The 14882-nt window shown below is 43.6% G+C and overlaps 2 protein-coding genes across 4 annotated transcripts in view; one reads left to right on the top strand and one right to left on the bottom strand.

The window, feature by feature from the left end:
- TBC1D8 (TBC1 domain family member 8) overlaps window positions 1-8312 on the top strand; it is a 48968-nt gene extending 40656 nt beyond the window's left edge. For all 3 annotated transcript variants that reach the window (XM_074859068.1, XM_074859069.1, XM_074859067.1), the window contains 9 exons: window positions 172-457; window positions 966-1095; window positions 1391-1489; window positions 2044-2112; window positions 3460-3700; window positions 4965-5030; window positions 5646-5735; window positions 5901-6001; window positions 7329-8312. In XM_074859068.1, the coding sequence (XP_074715169.1) occupies window positions 172-457; window positions 966-1095; window positions 1391-1489; window positions 2044-2112; window positions 3460-3700; window positions 4965-5030; window positions 5646-5735; window positions 5901-6001; window positions 7329-7787 (1541 nt within the window). In that variant the 3' untranslated portion in view covers window positions 7788-8312. The remainder of the gene's footprint in view (window positions 1-171; window positions 458-965; window positions 1096-1390; window positions 1490-2043; window positions 2113-3459; window positions 3701-4964; window positions 5031-5645; window positions 5736-5900; window positions 6002-7328) is intronic.
- Window positions 8313-8878: 566 nt separating this feature from the next.
- Window positions 8879-14382, bottom strand: RPL31 (ribosomal protein L31). The gene is made up of 5 exons (XM_074859066.1): window positions 14278-14382; window positions 13468-13584; window positions 11735-11860; window positions 9487-9599; window positions 8879-8950 (listed from the first exon to the last, which is right to left on the bottom strand). The coding sequence occupies exons 2-5, from the start codon at window positions 13572-13574 to the stop codon at window positions 8919-8921; spliced, it is 378 nt and encodes a 125-aa protein (XP_074715167.1). The 5' UTR covers window positions 13575-13584; window positions 14278-14382; the 3' UTR covers window positions 8879-8918.
- Between the last annotated feature and the right edge of the window lie 500 nt (window positions 14383-14882).

The raw sequence follows: 14882 nt of genomic DNA, 5'->3' as shown, positions 1-14882 counted from the left end.
CTGAGATCACAGCAGGAGGATAATGGGATTTTTCATTGTAGATGTGTATGTATCTTGTCAGCTTAAATCTTAAGAAAGTCTTGCAGTTGATAGTTGACAGCGATCATTAGCTTTAAAGAATGTTTTGTCCTGTGTCAGTCCTGGCTAATACTGTTTCTTTGTGACTTGCAGGTGCTCAGGTAGACCAGTCGGTGTTTGAAGAGCTTATAAAAGAGCAACTTCCAGAACTGGCTGAACATATGAAGGATCTGACAACCTTAGCTTCCATCTCTCTTTCATGGTTCCTTACCCTCTTCCTTAGCATCATGCCCCTGGAAAGTGCTGTGAATGTTGTGGACTGCTTCTTCTATGATGGGATCAAAGCCATTTTCCAGCTGGGCTTGGCCATACTGGAAGCCAATGCCGTGGATCTGTGTAACAGCAAGGACGATGGGCAGGCCCTGATGATCCTGAGCAGGTATGGCCACGCAGGAGTGCTCCTTCCATCGTGGAAGGAGCTGTAAAACAAAGGCATTTGGGTGCCAGTGTGATATCGACAGGGCGCTGTAGGCACCAGCGGGACCCTCCCTGTTACCTTGCTGCTGCTGCTTTTGCAGTGTCTGCCTTAAACAATGGGCTTTGTACATCAGACGAGTAGATGTCCTGTGAAATTTCCTGGCAGCACCGAGACATGCATTGATTGCGTCAGTGTGCAATATTTACTGCTGCTCTTCGTGCCTTCCCTAGAGTGACGGCCTTCCTGCTCCAGACTTCAAGGAGACAGAAGTTTTCTTCCTTGGGCAGCATTTAGTCATTTGGCTGGCTTGCTGTTCCTTGGATGAGTAATCATGAAGGCATTTTTGAAAAGCCTAGCAGCCCGAAAACCAATTTATTTCTAAATCTGAGCCATAGGACTTGTTTGCTTATTTATATTAAGAAGAGCACAGTGCAGAGTAATCTGTGTTGCTTATATTTCTTCCTTTCAGGTTTTTAGAGCGTGTCAAAAATGAGGAAAGCCCTCTGCCACCTATTGGTAATCACCATGCATTCTTCAGCGACGACCAGGAAGCCTCCCCAGTGACTGAAATAGCTAACCTGATTCATGACTCCTATGAGGTAAAACACTGCTCTGTGTCTACTGGTCAGTTAAGTTAGAATTTTAAAAAATAAAAAGGTTAAATTCAATGTGGATATTTTGACAGTTAATACACATCTTTACAGATTCCTTGACTAAGTGATTAAATGCACAAGGCTAGGTGTAGTATAAATACCTACACTGACAGATCAATTAGATACTGGGTATGCTTCTTCAGGAACTCACAACACTTTAAAAGTTGTATTTTCAGTAAATGAGAAATACAAATATCATAAAATACTATAAAAATAATAAAATTCTGTCCCTCCCTTGTAGAAATTTGGAGACCACTCTGTGGCACAGATAGAGCACATGCGCTACAAACATCGAATCCGTGTCCTGCAGAGCCACGAAGACACAACCAAGCAAAATGTGGTGAGTAGGGTTTTGTTTCAAGTGAGGTAGCTTAACATCTTTCTGCAGGCAGAGAGCTTTCATTTTTTAAAAGGCACCCCTAGATCTTGAAAAAAGGAAGAATCATTACTGACTCTGGAAAAAGCTCTTTCCTGGGTTGCTGATGGGTTTGTTTTTTCTTTTGCGGCCACATGAATTATTTTCTAGGGTGGCTTTCACATTAAGAACAACTGCAGGACTGACCAGCCCAGCGCCTTGTCTCTGACCATGGCCCTAGGCAGATGCCTGGGGAAGAGTGTAAGAAGAGAGTGAGCGCGATGTGATGCTTCCCTGGCCTCCTGCGACCTGTAGCTTACGGACTTCCTGCCTTTGTTTCTAATAGCCCTTGAGAGATTTCTCTTTTCATGGGTCTGTCCAACTGGTGAACCTAAAGGGGGAAAAATTGCAGAGATTTTTCAATACTGCGGTTTTCAGCTGGACCACATAAATACAGTCCCTGTGGGGCTCATGGGCCTGCTCATGTCAGTGATGGTGGGAGAAAAGATAGTGACTAATGTTTTTTCTTTCTTTTTAAGCTCCGAGTTGTCATCCCTGATGTTTCGATTCTTCCAGAAGATTTAGAAGAATTGTATGATTTGTTCAAGGTTGGTCTCCCTGAAAAGTAGGGGATGTGCCTATTTGAGGCTTCGGGGTGTAACTTCCAGCTGTCACTTTGAAGTGCCACCTTGGACCTTGCGTCCTCTGCCTGGGCCGTACTATTCGGGTGGGATCTTGTAATTTTGTCCTTTCTGTGGTTGCCCAGTTGTTAAAGAGGAATAGTAAGGTACTGATCCTTCAAAGCAGAATTGCTTCAGTTTCCTTTCTAACTTACTGCTTGACAATGGTCCATGGGAAATTAGGTTCTGGTAACTTTCACATGCAGAATAAATTAAATAATACATAGCTCTGCTCACTGGGAGCTCTGCAGTACTTTTAAGTCCTGCTCTCTTAATGCTCTTTAAAGGCAGACCCTGTTTTCCATGGGGGAAAAAATCCCCACGAACTCGTGTCCTTGCTATTTGTTCCAAATTTTTTAACTTTTTTTTTTTTAAGAACTAAAAGCAGTTTCTACCTCAGTTCCTTTCTGTCAAGCTGATATTTGATAGAACTTTATAAAGTTATTTGATGACAGGGACATCTAAGCTTATACAACTATATTGATTTAGAAATCCAAGCATGTAATTATCCCCCTTAATGGACCATTTCTTTTGTGTATTGTTCATAGCTATAAATACTGAGAATATGACTGTGGTATGTTCTTAGTGTTGCATAGCTTTGTGGCTAAGAGCAGTTGTATCCTTCCTCCATTAGTGGTTGTAAGAGGATGCTGCTGGGGCTTGCTCTTCAGCACTTCCCTCTTGCTTCTTGCTGCTCTGTTTTTGAGCTTTGGCTGGCTTGCACTCCTCCCCTTTCCTCATTTAGTTTCTTGGTGGTGGTTCCTTTTTTGTTAGCTCCCTTTCTTCCCTGGGACAGCTCATTTTGTTAGGACTCTCTGTTTTGCATCAGCCTGTCCCTAAGGGAAGACTAATAGGTATGGTATCCAAATGGAGAGGTCTAAGAGAGAATAAATGAGCAGGCCAAGCCTGTCTAATGCTTACCCTGCGGTTTTCTCCAACCCTCTGTACCTTTGGCTGGTTAGAGACATGCCGGGCCAGTTGTGGCTAATAGAGTTTCAATAGCCTGCAGTGAATTTCTTCCAAGAATCTGCCCAGTCTCCCTTCAAAGTTATTAATTATCCATTGGAAATCATGAGAGCGCTTGGCTGCTCTAATTAAAGATTAATACTTTGCTTTTTCTCACAGGAATGGCCTTGGTATCATTACAACACCTCGTACAAAGATAATTTTGAGCATTTCCCGCATACTTTGATGTGAATGCCTTTTTCTGCTGGTTGTGCTCTCTCTAATACCACACACCACAATCCCCCCTCTCCCACCTCTGATTTCTCTTAGAGGGAACATTTGATAAGATGCTACTGGGAAACGACGAGTCCAGTGGTGGAGCGACATGACCCCAGCAGACCGTACGCCGAGCAGTACCGCATCGACGCCCAGCAGTTCACTAACCTGTACAGGCTGGTCTCGCCCTGGACCTGCGGGGAGCACACCGACGTCCTCGCCCAAAGGACCTTCCGGCTCCTGGATGAGAACATGGACCAGCTGATTGAATTCAAGGGGCTCGCCAGCTGCTTAGGTATTGGCTCCCCTTCGGGGTGGAAGGTGGGCAGAGCCGGGGGTGGCGCAAGGGTTAGACACAGATGTTAAAATGCCATACAACTGGCAGGGGACAATGCGGGCAAATTATTTTTTTAGGCTTGTAATTAGCCTAACAAGGGACCTTTACTAAGTTTGTGTGTTTCAATCACCTGAAGTCAAATTAGATTTAAAAGACAGCCTAAGGACGTGATTGAATATTGTATTAAAATATTTGATTTCTTGGACAATAGTCATTTTGTTGAAAATATTTTATGAATTAAAATTATACTTGGGTATGCATGGAATGCTAGGAAATCCTCTCTACCAGGTTGTTGCTCTCAATATACCTCTGAAATCTCAGTATACCTCTTTGTAACTGCTTCTTGAAGACTTAATCTTACACAGCTGACTCCTGCTTGCCTTATATGTTGACAGTAAGCAGAACAAAAAAAACCTAGCCAGCAGGGACTGAGAGCTGTGCTGAGGTTGGTCTTGAGGCCACCAGCTGTTCCAATAAGGTGAGGCTGCCCATCCCAAAATCTGGCTGAAGAAAGTGCCACATCTCAACTGTTACCTGACCCCAAGTGAAAAAAAACTGAATCAACATTGAAAGCTTCAGTAAAAATCATATTCTTGCCACTTAAGCTTTTTAGAATTGTTTTATGTGAACTAAGGCATCCTGTGTTATATTGTTATTTGATTTTGATTCTTAGAGGGATACAAGTTTTTAAAAAGAAAAAGTTCTTCACAGTATTTCAGTGCATTTAAAAGTTCAGAATCTCATTTCTACTGGTCATTGAAAATATGAATTATATTACATGCGAAGTACTTATCTCCTTTGGGATTATTCTGTAGAACAGCAGTAGGGGCTGAAGGGGAGAAATACTAAGAATATGATGGTCCCAAAGGCAGTTTTCTGTCTCCCCCCTCTCACATTCCTGTTAATCTGTGGCAGCAAACAGCCTTTGCTAGATTCCCTGCCATCTTCCTTGGTATTTTTGAATGATGCTGAAGCTCCATAGTGTTATTTACTCCCAGTCTATTTTCAAGAACAAAGACCAAACCAGATGGCTCTCACCTGCTGTTCCTCATTGATAGGCACAATTTAAAATATTTCAATGTAATATACTGGCCATATGTTTTCATGTATTGTCCATGCAAACAATTATCTTTTGTGCACAGAGAGATGCCTGATATATTTTAAACTGTGGGAGTAAATGCTCTGGTCCACTTCCTTCTTGTTCTTTTTTTTTTCCTTGCAGATGTTATGTATAATGGAGAAATGAATGAAAAGATAAAGTTACTATATAAGCTGCATATCCCACCGGGTAAGAAATCGGAAGGGGAATGAATACCTCTGTTTCTCCAAAAATCTCTTGCTTAAGGCTTCTGGGAAAAGGCTGCTTAATGAAGAACCCTATCGTGCATCCTTCAGCTGGGAGCATACAGGATGCGCATTTGTAATTATGCTCACTGCCTTTTAAAAATTACTCCAGTCAAAACCTTTTTGAATAAAATTTATAGATATACAATGTCAAGGCTCACATCTGCTGCATTCAGAGATCTTTCGTAGCCAATTATATGGCTACTCTAGACAAAATGTGAACTGAAATAACATTTTTGGATGGCTTGTACTCCCGTGTATAGTAGAGGTCTCCTTATCACATCTTGATCCAGTTTTGATTAGGTGACAAAATTCTGTGGTAGTTTCTCTGTGCAAAGTTTTTAATTAAATGTGCCACTCTTGGCAAACTTCCGACTCTCTCACCGTAGCACTAGTGTTACTTACATTAACATAATTTTACAGTATGATTTAATGAAGTACCTTTTAAAAACATCTTTGCCCAATTATTTTGCTTTCTTCAAATATGTAAGTTTTAAAAGCATAAGTAACCAAGTATTCGAAGGATTAATCATTACTTTTGTCACTTTTTTTTGGATAGCTCTCACAGAAAATGAACGAGACAGCCAGTCACCATTAAGGAATCCTTTACTGTCAACTTCAAGACCACTAGTCATTGGAAAATCAAATGGTATGTCCAATATGGTTCTCTAATACGTGTGCATATTGAGATAACCAGCTTCCCATTTGTTAACCCTTCTCTATTATTTCCGCTCTCTGGGGTTTATTTTGAAATGTCAGTTTACTCCAGTGACTTGAAAACTAATTCTCCTTTTTGTGTCTGCTCCAAAAAAAGGTGATGCAGTAGATTACCAAAAGCAGTTGAAGCAGATGCTGAAGGATCTAGCCAAAGAAAAGGATTCTAAAACTGAAAAAGAATTGCCGAAAATGAGCCAGGTATGTACATTAGAGGCTGTAGTCCATTTTTAAAGAAGTAGAGAGTACTTGAAAATGAAATGACTGAATACAACAGTTCAGCTTTTTCTGAGAAAGTGTAACTTCAGCCTGAGCTTAAGATTCAGTCCTTCAGGTATCGAGGACTGGGCTCTTCTGCTCAAGGGAGCAGGTGTTTAAAAACACTGAGCTACCTTTCCAGCAGCTCCCTCTCCTCAGACTGGGTGGTGAATAGAAAGAATTTCAAACTCACCCTCACCTGCAGCATAACAGGCTGGAAAACAGGCTCATGCAGGCTGGGAAAAGCCCTCCTCCTAAGCCCAAAGAATTCCTGAGAATATATGTTGCTGTTCTGTCTTCCCTGACCTCCTCTTCACCAAACCAGTAACTTCTTTCTTACTCCATCACCAATTGGGACTTGCCCTGTCTTAGCCAAGCACTGACTAGTACTGCATGAAGTAAGACAGCCGAAGGTTCTCATCATCTTACCATCTCCTCCCTAATGCCAGTGGAGCTTTGTGTATGTTGCTGGCGTAAGGAAATCTACTGGAGGGAAAAGGGTCCTATATTAGTAAAACAAATGCACAGACATGCAAAGATGGGACTACACCCAGAATCCCTTCTGTGCAGGTGTTGTTAAAGAAAGTTTGAAGTGGGTGGCATGTACCTAACCTGTCAGCTCAGCAGGGCCACATAATCTCTCGTAAAGGCATCACTTGACTGGACTTCCTGCACTCCCGTTCACCCTGAATTAGCCATCCCATGACTGTATGAAACTCAAGAGCTCACAAATGTCATAATAGGATATGGAAACATCTCTAGCCTGATAATCATCTGTGATGGGTGAGCAAGTGAAGGAAGGAGAGAAAGGGGTTGGGCAGGGAAGATGTCTGAATTTTATTAGTAGAAGAAAAGAGCTGGGGAAAGATGAGAGAGAAACATTAGAAGGGAAGTTGCTTGCAGGCCTGTGGACGGCTACTTTGGTTGTAACTCATTCTGCGTAACAGCCATGAGTAACGATTGTATCCCTTGCCTTGTATCTCACTTGCCCTTTGGTAATCTGGGAGGTCCTGATCTCCTTCATCAAGGCAGCAAAATACTTTTCTGCTTCCTTCCCTTTGTGATTTGCAGCACCACGATTTCCTAGCATCAGTGAGGGTTAAAATCCCTTAGCTAGCATTTTTTTAGAAGCAGGCAGAAGCTATAAATGAGCATATAAACATAACCAGCATTCTGCCTTCCTTTGCAGTACGGTGCTCTTGCCTTACTCCTACACTTACCCCTAGCGTGGCTATTCAGTAGTTTGATTTGGGTTTTTCATCCTTTACAGAGGGAGTTCATTCAGTTCTGCAAAACTTTGTATAGCATGTTCCATGAAGATCCAGAGGAGAATGATTTGTACCAGGCCATCGCCACTGTGACCACACTGTTGCTTCAGATTGGAGAAGTAGGACAAAGGAGCATCAGCCTGGGGAGCGGCTCAGACGAGTTCACTGACGACTTGCAGCCCGAAGCCTCTGCTTCAGACCAGGATGCTGTTTTTACTGACACTGTGAAGACCCCTCACAAAGACTCTCAACCTTCACCTGTAACTGAAGGGGACTGGACTGTCTCTTTTGAACATATTTTAGCATCCCTCTTGACTGAACAGTCATTAGTTAACTTCTTTGAAAAACCCTTAGAACTGAAGCCAAAACTTGAGAATGCAAAGCTACATCAATATAATCTCAAAACAAATGGAATGAGCTGCCAGCCACGGGGTGAACATACAAAACTAAACACACAGTAGTAGCAAACCTGTCAAAAATGAAATGCACTGAAATGATGCCAAAGCACGTACTGTAAAAGGCTTTCAATTAGCAGTGGACTTTCGAGAAACAATTTGTTGGTCTGTGGTTCTCAGTTTAAGAGCTTTAAAAGCTAAAGGGTGTGTAGGTTTGTTTTGTGCCATTGATTTATTAATTGTGTTCTTGTTTTGAATGTAAAAGGAAACATCTGTCTACAGTGTGAAGACACTGAAGCCCTCTTCCGCACTGGGAGGGAAAACACAGGCTGGCTCCAGTTGTCCTTTTTTTTTTTTTTTTTTTCCAAAACAGGGGAAAACACTTCTCAGCTACTGTCCGCAGTTTGTTTGGGTTGCCTTTTTTGCACTAATACTGAAAACTGTTTCAATGCTGGTAGTTGAAACTATTTTAATATATTTGATTGTATTCCAATTTGTATGTCTTGCTGAAATGTTAAGTGTACATGGACTGTGCTTCTGATGTTGGTCTGTGAAAACATGCACTTTTCAATAAACCCTTTTTGTACCAGACTTGCATGGACAGTATTTATTGATTTGTGGAAGATAAGTGCCTTTAGTCCTACTTTCATTAAACAAATTCCCTGAGCTAGTGCACTCACAATTAATTCACTGGTCAGAACCCCACATTTCAGTGTAGCGCACAGACCTGCTTGGGAGAAGCTTCCTGGTTCTGCCCAGGAGACCAGCAGGGACCAAATGCAGGGAGTTTATTTATCCACAAGAGATTACGTACATGAAGCACTGATCTCACAGTTTTGGGGGCTGGGGTTTGTTGTTGTTGGTTTGGTTTGTCTTTTAAACAAAATTGGCCTTAAAATACTGTGTCGTGGCTCTTTATTCCCATAGGAACAAAACACTAGGACTTTGCCACCCACATAGGAACATTCTCATCTCCTCCTTACTCCATTCACATTTAACAAAAGTCTACCAGTATCTGTAATTAAGAAAATTACAGAACTATGTACAAGGCCAAAGAAAGCAAGCTGCTTTAAGATGTTGTCACCTGTTCAACTCAATGCTTCACAGATGAGAGCTTGAAGAGACTGGACAATAAAAAAAACCCAACAACTTAGGAATAAACTTTCTTTTTATCCTTTTATTGTAATGAAAATTAGTTTAATTTTCATCCACATTCACTGTCTGTAGACCTGCAAAACAAGAAATTGTATCACCACCTATTACTAGGACAATTCCCTTTATGTCTATGCAAGTCTTCACAAGTGCACCTACAGTTTCAAAGCCAGTTTGCTGATCTACTTCTGGAAGATCAAACTATATAGGTAAGTATTTCACCAAATGTTAAAAACTTCACGTTAAATCAATTCTGCAAATAAGATACTTCTCAGATGACAAGCAGAAAAACTCAACCTCCTTCAGCATTTGACATCAGAGGATGTACTTTATATGGGAAAACAAACCTTAAAACTACCCTAACGACTATGGCCAGTGTTTTTTATTCTCTCAAAATTTACACAATTATTTTGCTAAATTATGTATTTACTTTTTAATGCTGATCAGGCAAGCTAGCAGCCCTGTTCTCTACAGAAGAGCTAGTATAAGCCAGCAGTTTGACCCCTTCAGCATGCTTTTCATCTGAATTTTGCATTGCAGGAGGAGCTGTCCCACTTTGCTACTTGTTCAGAAAAACATGGCGTGGAGGAAGAGAGGCAGCATCCAACCTTACCTTTGAATGTTGTCACTGGTACATAGGTAACCAGTGTGTATAGCTTGTTTGGTGAATCTTCATCCTCATTGCGCTTTCTGGACAAACGCACACGGATACGGTAAGGAACATTCCTAAAACAAAGACAACAGAATAATTTTCAGTAAAATATGTACTGAAACCTGCTAATTCATAGAAAAGTTCCTTCCTCCATGGTTACTACCCCCTCTCAAATTCTTAAGCTTTGCCTATTTGTGCAAAGACATGATGAATCAATTGTCTTTCTATCTCAGCATCATAATAACAAGAGTGAAATCCTGTACCTTAGAGATTGTACTGTTTGCCTTAGAGAAGCTTTTTGTTTTGCTTTGTTTTTTAGTTTTGTTAAAGTGAGCAGGTAAGATTTAACTGAGCCTTGAGTAAGATGAATCCATAATCCAGTGGGAGCATAAAGTCAGAAGTGCATCACAAGTCCACTACTGATCCAGGAGATATACTTTGAAGATGAACATGAAGCACAGCATGAGTATGATCAGCCAGCAGCTGTTACTAATGAGCATTTCTTACTAGAACAGAAAACAGTGAGGAAAAAAACCCCAGGAGTCTATTCTGAAAGCCTGAGGCCCCTGTCAAGAGTCAGTACTGCCCAATCTGTGCCCAAACATGCCGGAAGTCATGTGGAAATTCTAGTGAGCATTAGACCCAAATCAAGATCTTTCTCATGGGTATACAACTGATCCAACATTCCTTCTTCACAAAGCCCATGGAACCATGACTAAACCACTTAAGATGATTTTGTCTGTTACAGGCAAGTCACAGCTTAGCATCCTCCCCTACTACTGCCCAAAATATGCTGCCGAGGGAAGGCACAAAATTATTTGTTTACACCATTCTTTCAAATAACCTCCCACCTCAAAATGAACTCAGGATTTTGGGAAACTCCTGCTCAGAGTACTTTGCTCCACAGAATATGTGAAGGAACTTCCCCCTTGCTATATGTTCTCAAGAGTACACTTACTACATCAGATGGATGTGGTTATTAAGACACAGGAACCTGCTTCGATTTACTCCTTTCTTGAATCAAGTGAAAAAGCATTTTTCGCTACTTAGATCACTGACTATCATACTAGCTGACGTGGTGATTTTAGCCTCTCCTGATCCTTTCAGATGAAGGTATTTTACTTCGCATACATTCTCTATTTTAACTAGTGAAAACTGCAGTTAAACTCAGCTGGAAAGACAGATGTGATGACTCCTTGCTCCACAGACCGCCCCTCCACCAGTTAATATAAAGAAGTCTTGGTTGGCAGCCTCGCTATTAAGCTCTGAAGTTATGCTGTCACCTGGCTAAACTGCTACTTCTTCATTGCACATGAACTGGAACAGCTCAACAGGAAGGACAGAGGAACCCCTGCCCAGAAAGATCTTAGTCCCGTCTTCCCGCTCTGTTTTTGAAGAAGGGTTGGCCTAAGCACACAATTCCAGGTAAAGGATTGTAAATATGTCATAGGCTAGACTTAGGAATCTAATTCCCACAAGACAAAGGGTTCGTGTGTATCCAGTGTATCACTCACAGTATTAATTCCTACCAGTTAATCTTTTATTATGGTTTAAGAGGTCCCACTCCTCACAGGAGTTCTTTTGGACCATCTTCACACATGTCAAACACCAAATCAGCTACCTCTGTAGCAGTGATTTAATAGTTGTAATTTTTTGCCCCCCAAACTACTTACCACTTATACTTTCAAGACAAGATTAATGGCCCTATTTAAAACACACCTCATTATTTCCTTGTGTAGCATTTATCAATTCAGCATTCTTCAAAACCTAATCCTGTTTGGATACATTACACAAATCCCAGGTACCTAGCCTGGGGCTGTAGGTATTGCTAAAAAGCCATGTTCCTAAAAACTGTCTGCTGCAATAGGGATTGGGGTACTACAGCATTACAATATCCCAATCCTTTCTCGCCCTCTGCCCCCAAACCCACATTCCTTCTTTCCTTTGCTTTATTCTTATTAGAGGTAGAAGGAAGTTCTTTCAATTCCAGAGTTCTCTAAAGCTTTGCTACAAATACACTGAGGAGGCTGACCAGAACATAAGACGTGGCAGAAAGATTACCTTGGCACACCGTAAGGAAGCATTTGCAAAGAAAATACAAACACTGCAACAAATACACAAATTTTTCTACCCCTCCAAGTCCTGCACCTCCACATACACAGCTACAAGCTCCTTTCCCCACCCAGAAAGGAAAGTTGGAGAAACCTACCTTATCCCTTTAGCCCAGACTGCTTTGTTTAATCTGGTGTCAATGCGAACATCAGGAGTACCCATTTCCTTCATCGCAAATTTACGGATTTCCTTGAGAGCACGCGGTGCTCGTTTCTTGAAGCCCCTAGGACAAACAAGAGCCATTTCTTCAACTTCAGGAAACTGTCACCATTGGACACTTGCTGCAGCATTCACCCACTGACATTCTCCAAACACAGAATCCAAAGAATTGTGTTCAACAGCTGTTCAAGAACTGCACCACAGCATGACTAGACCTTTACTCTGGTAGGCAGCTGCTAAACTTAATATCTATGTCTAATAGAAACCACATATACTTATGTGGAATAACTTCAGTGCAAGTTTGCAACTGCAAGATCTCCCAGATCTTAAGTCTTAGTCAAACATGTTGACATTAAAACTTATCATATTACTGAAGAGATCAGAGCTTTCACAGATACTATGAATAGAAGGCCTATGAGAAAAGCAGTGCAGCAATACTAATACAAACTTGACAGAACTGTATCAGTATTGAAATAAATGGCAGAAGAACAAAACCGACACTATTGTGAATAACAGCTTCTGCTAAACAGTATTTGATGGTTACTCTCTTCACGCTAACAGGACTGTGCCAATACCACCATCAGAACTGGTTTTTTTACGAGTATAGCTTGTCTCATGCCTATTATGGACAGATTCTGCACGATTGGGCATTTACACTGAAAGTTATAGCTGTGCTGTGTTTTGCCATATACATTATACCCGCGCACTGTGACACGCAACTAGTGTCAGTAGTGTCTGAGGTCCCACAGTGGGTTATATTTAGTATTATTTGCACACTGCTGTTGATATTTAGTACTAGAAATCAGGAATGGGTGAGCAATTACAAGCGACACAAGCATTAAACAAAAAGTGTTTCACCCCAAGTACTTCATGCTCAAGAAGAAAAAGAGGATAACCCAAAAAGTGGATAGCAGGACCATCAGCATTAAAAGTAGACTGAATTGCCATAAACAATCAACAGGCAAGGCCAGAACATCTTATTGCCGTTTAAAGGTACCACTGCCTCCCATCCTCACCCACGGTTTTGCAATAGTCTGCTGCCTAGCTTCTCTCCTAGTCTAAGTTAACTTCATCAATTTCAGCAACTGTTTTGATTCAGATAGTTTTCTTCCACCTGACTGTAGCCATACACATACAAAGAGAATCAAAGGGAGACAGTTTCTCAACAAGTCCTCTCAAGCACTTTACTAGTGCACAGTTCTATGAGGTTCAACAGTTTGTCAGGTAAAAAGTTATGCTCCTCTACACACAACAAATGCTGTTTAACTCAAATCATACCTCAATTTACACCTCACACAATTTAGTGATAAGCATGGCGCCAATCATTTGAATACAGTATTTAATTTCTAAACTTAATACAGTGGGCTAAACTTTAAACTTCACTTGGAGAAGAATGACAAGCTGGCGACAGAGGTAAATACATCTAACCTCAAATTAAGTCCGTAAACACAAAAAAGGAAACATACTTGTTCCCAAAAGCCATACGCCAAGTGTAGGTCTGCAGAGGTACAGAGCTGCTTCCTCGGGACACAACGGTAGCACAAGGGACTAAAACATCACGCGTTAGCATCGGTGCCAGTAAGGACTGTCGTTCTCTGCCGTTTAAACTACCGAACCCACTTCCAAACGCCACTTTACATAAGGCTGATTCCACTGATAAAAAGAACTTACACGCCATGGATCCGCTTGTGAATGTTGATGGTATATTCCCTGGTTACCACCTCGTTGATGGCAGAGCGCCCCTTCTTCTTCTCACCACCTTTCTTTGCAGGAGCCATCTGAGAAACGCTGAAAAGCATCCGTGCACGCATCAAACGCAGACCCAACTTCCCTCGGACTTTTCCCCTGTCCCCTTCCTCGCCATCAGCCCCAGCTCCTTACCAGCCACACAACCCCACATTCAGAAACTTAAAACTTAATTCATCCCCGGGGTCGCACCAGTTGCAGACTTTACACAGCAACTTCTCAGCACCACAAACGCTTTACTCTTATCTCCCTGACAGGAGCACGAACATCTGAGGCTCTCTGCCCACTTCCCATGAAGATGGGGCTCCTGGCTAGCCTCGAGCGCCCCTAAAACCTCCCCGTCCTGCTTCTGTATGTCCAAGCCCCTTCCTTCTTCAAGGCGACCCGGGAGGGCAGCTCAGCCCGTCCCGAAGGAAGATGACAGCACCGGAGAGGCTCCTTCCAAGGACTGACGGCGCCCTCGGCTCCCTCCTCCCTCACCAAGACCCAGCACAGGCCGTAACACCCCCACAAGCGCCCCGCAGGTCTCCCCGGGCCTGCGCCCTGCTCGGCTCAGCGCAGGCCTGGGCGGGGGGCAGGGAGATGGGCCCCAACCCCGTCGAACGCGGACCCGCCGACAGGTACCACCCGGTGCCTCCCGCGCTGGGCCAAGCCAAGGACCCCCCCCCCCCGCCGCGAGGTCTCCAAGGCGGATGGCGGTGGATTCGGCCGACCGGCCCCGGAGCCGCCACTCACCCTGCCAGGAACAGGCCGGAAAGGGGCGCGCAAGGGCCTCTGGGAGCGAGGAGCCCTTCCGGGATGCGGGGGGGGACCGACTGCGCCGGCGCCGGCGGAGGGCGGGGGGAGGGCGGTGGCGCGCACGCGCGTGAGGCGCGGGCGGGGCCGGCGCAGGCTTGTCCGTCGGTGTGTTGTCGGTCTGTCGGTACCGGCGAAGGGAGGGATTTGTTGACGGCAGCGGGAGCTGCTCCTACCGCAGCCTGGAGCTGAAGCCCTGAGGCGGGGCTCGCGCAGAGTGAAGGCCCGTCCGCCCGCCTCCTGTTTAAGAAGCTTGTCTTTAGGTGGTGCGTTATGCGGGGAGCCTCCACAACTCGGCCTAGGGGTGTTGTGCTTCTAGGAAGCAGGTTGCCCTGTTGAGAGGTGCAGCTGCCGTCCCCGAGGCAGGAGCTCGGCACGCCAGCGTGGGGCGGTAGTCTGCGGTGACCACCCCGCCTGGCCACCCGCCTAGCAAAGTGGCCAGAGCTGAGGGATGGTGGTGGGGCGAGACCGATCTCGGCTATAACGAACTGGAACAACAGCCCAGCTGTACGAAGAGGCCTGGCATTGCATTGGGTGTGCAACGG

This window comes from Strix uralensis, chromosome 2 (genome assembly GCF_047716275.1).
Source record: "Strix uralensis isolate ZFMK-TIS-50842 chromosome 2, bStrUra1, whole genome shotgun sequence".
In the NCBI taxonomy this organism is placed as follows: Eukaryota; Metazoa; Chordata; class Aves; order Strigiformes; family Strigidae; genus Strix; species Strix uralensis.
The sequence above is the reverse complement of the archived record's forward strand: the minus strand, read 5'-3'. Positions and strand labels throughout refer to the sequence as shown.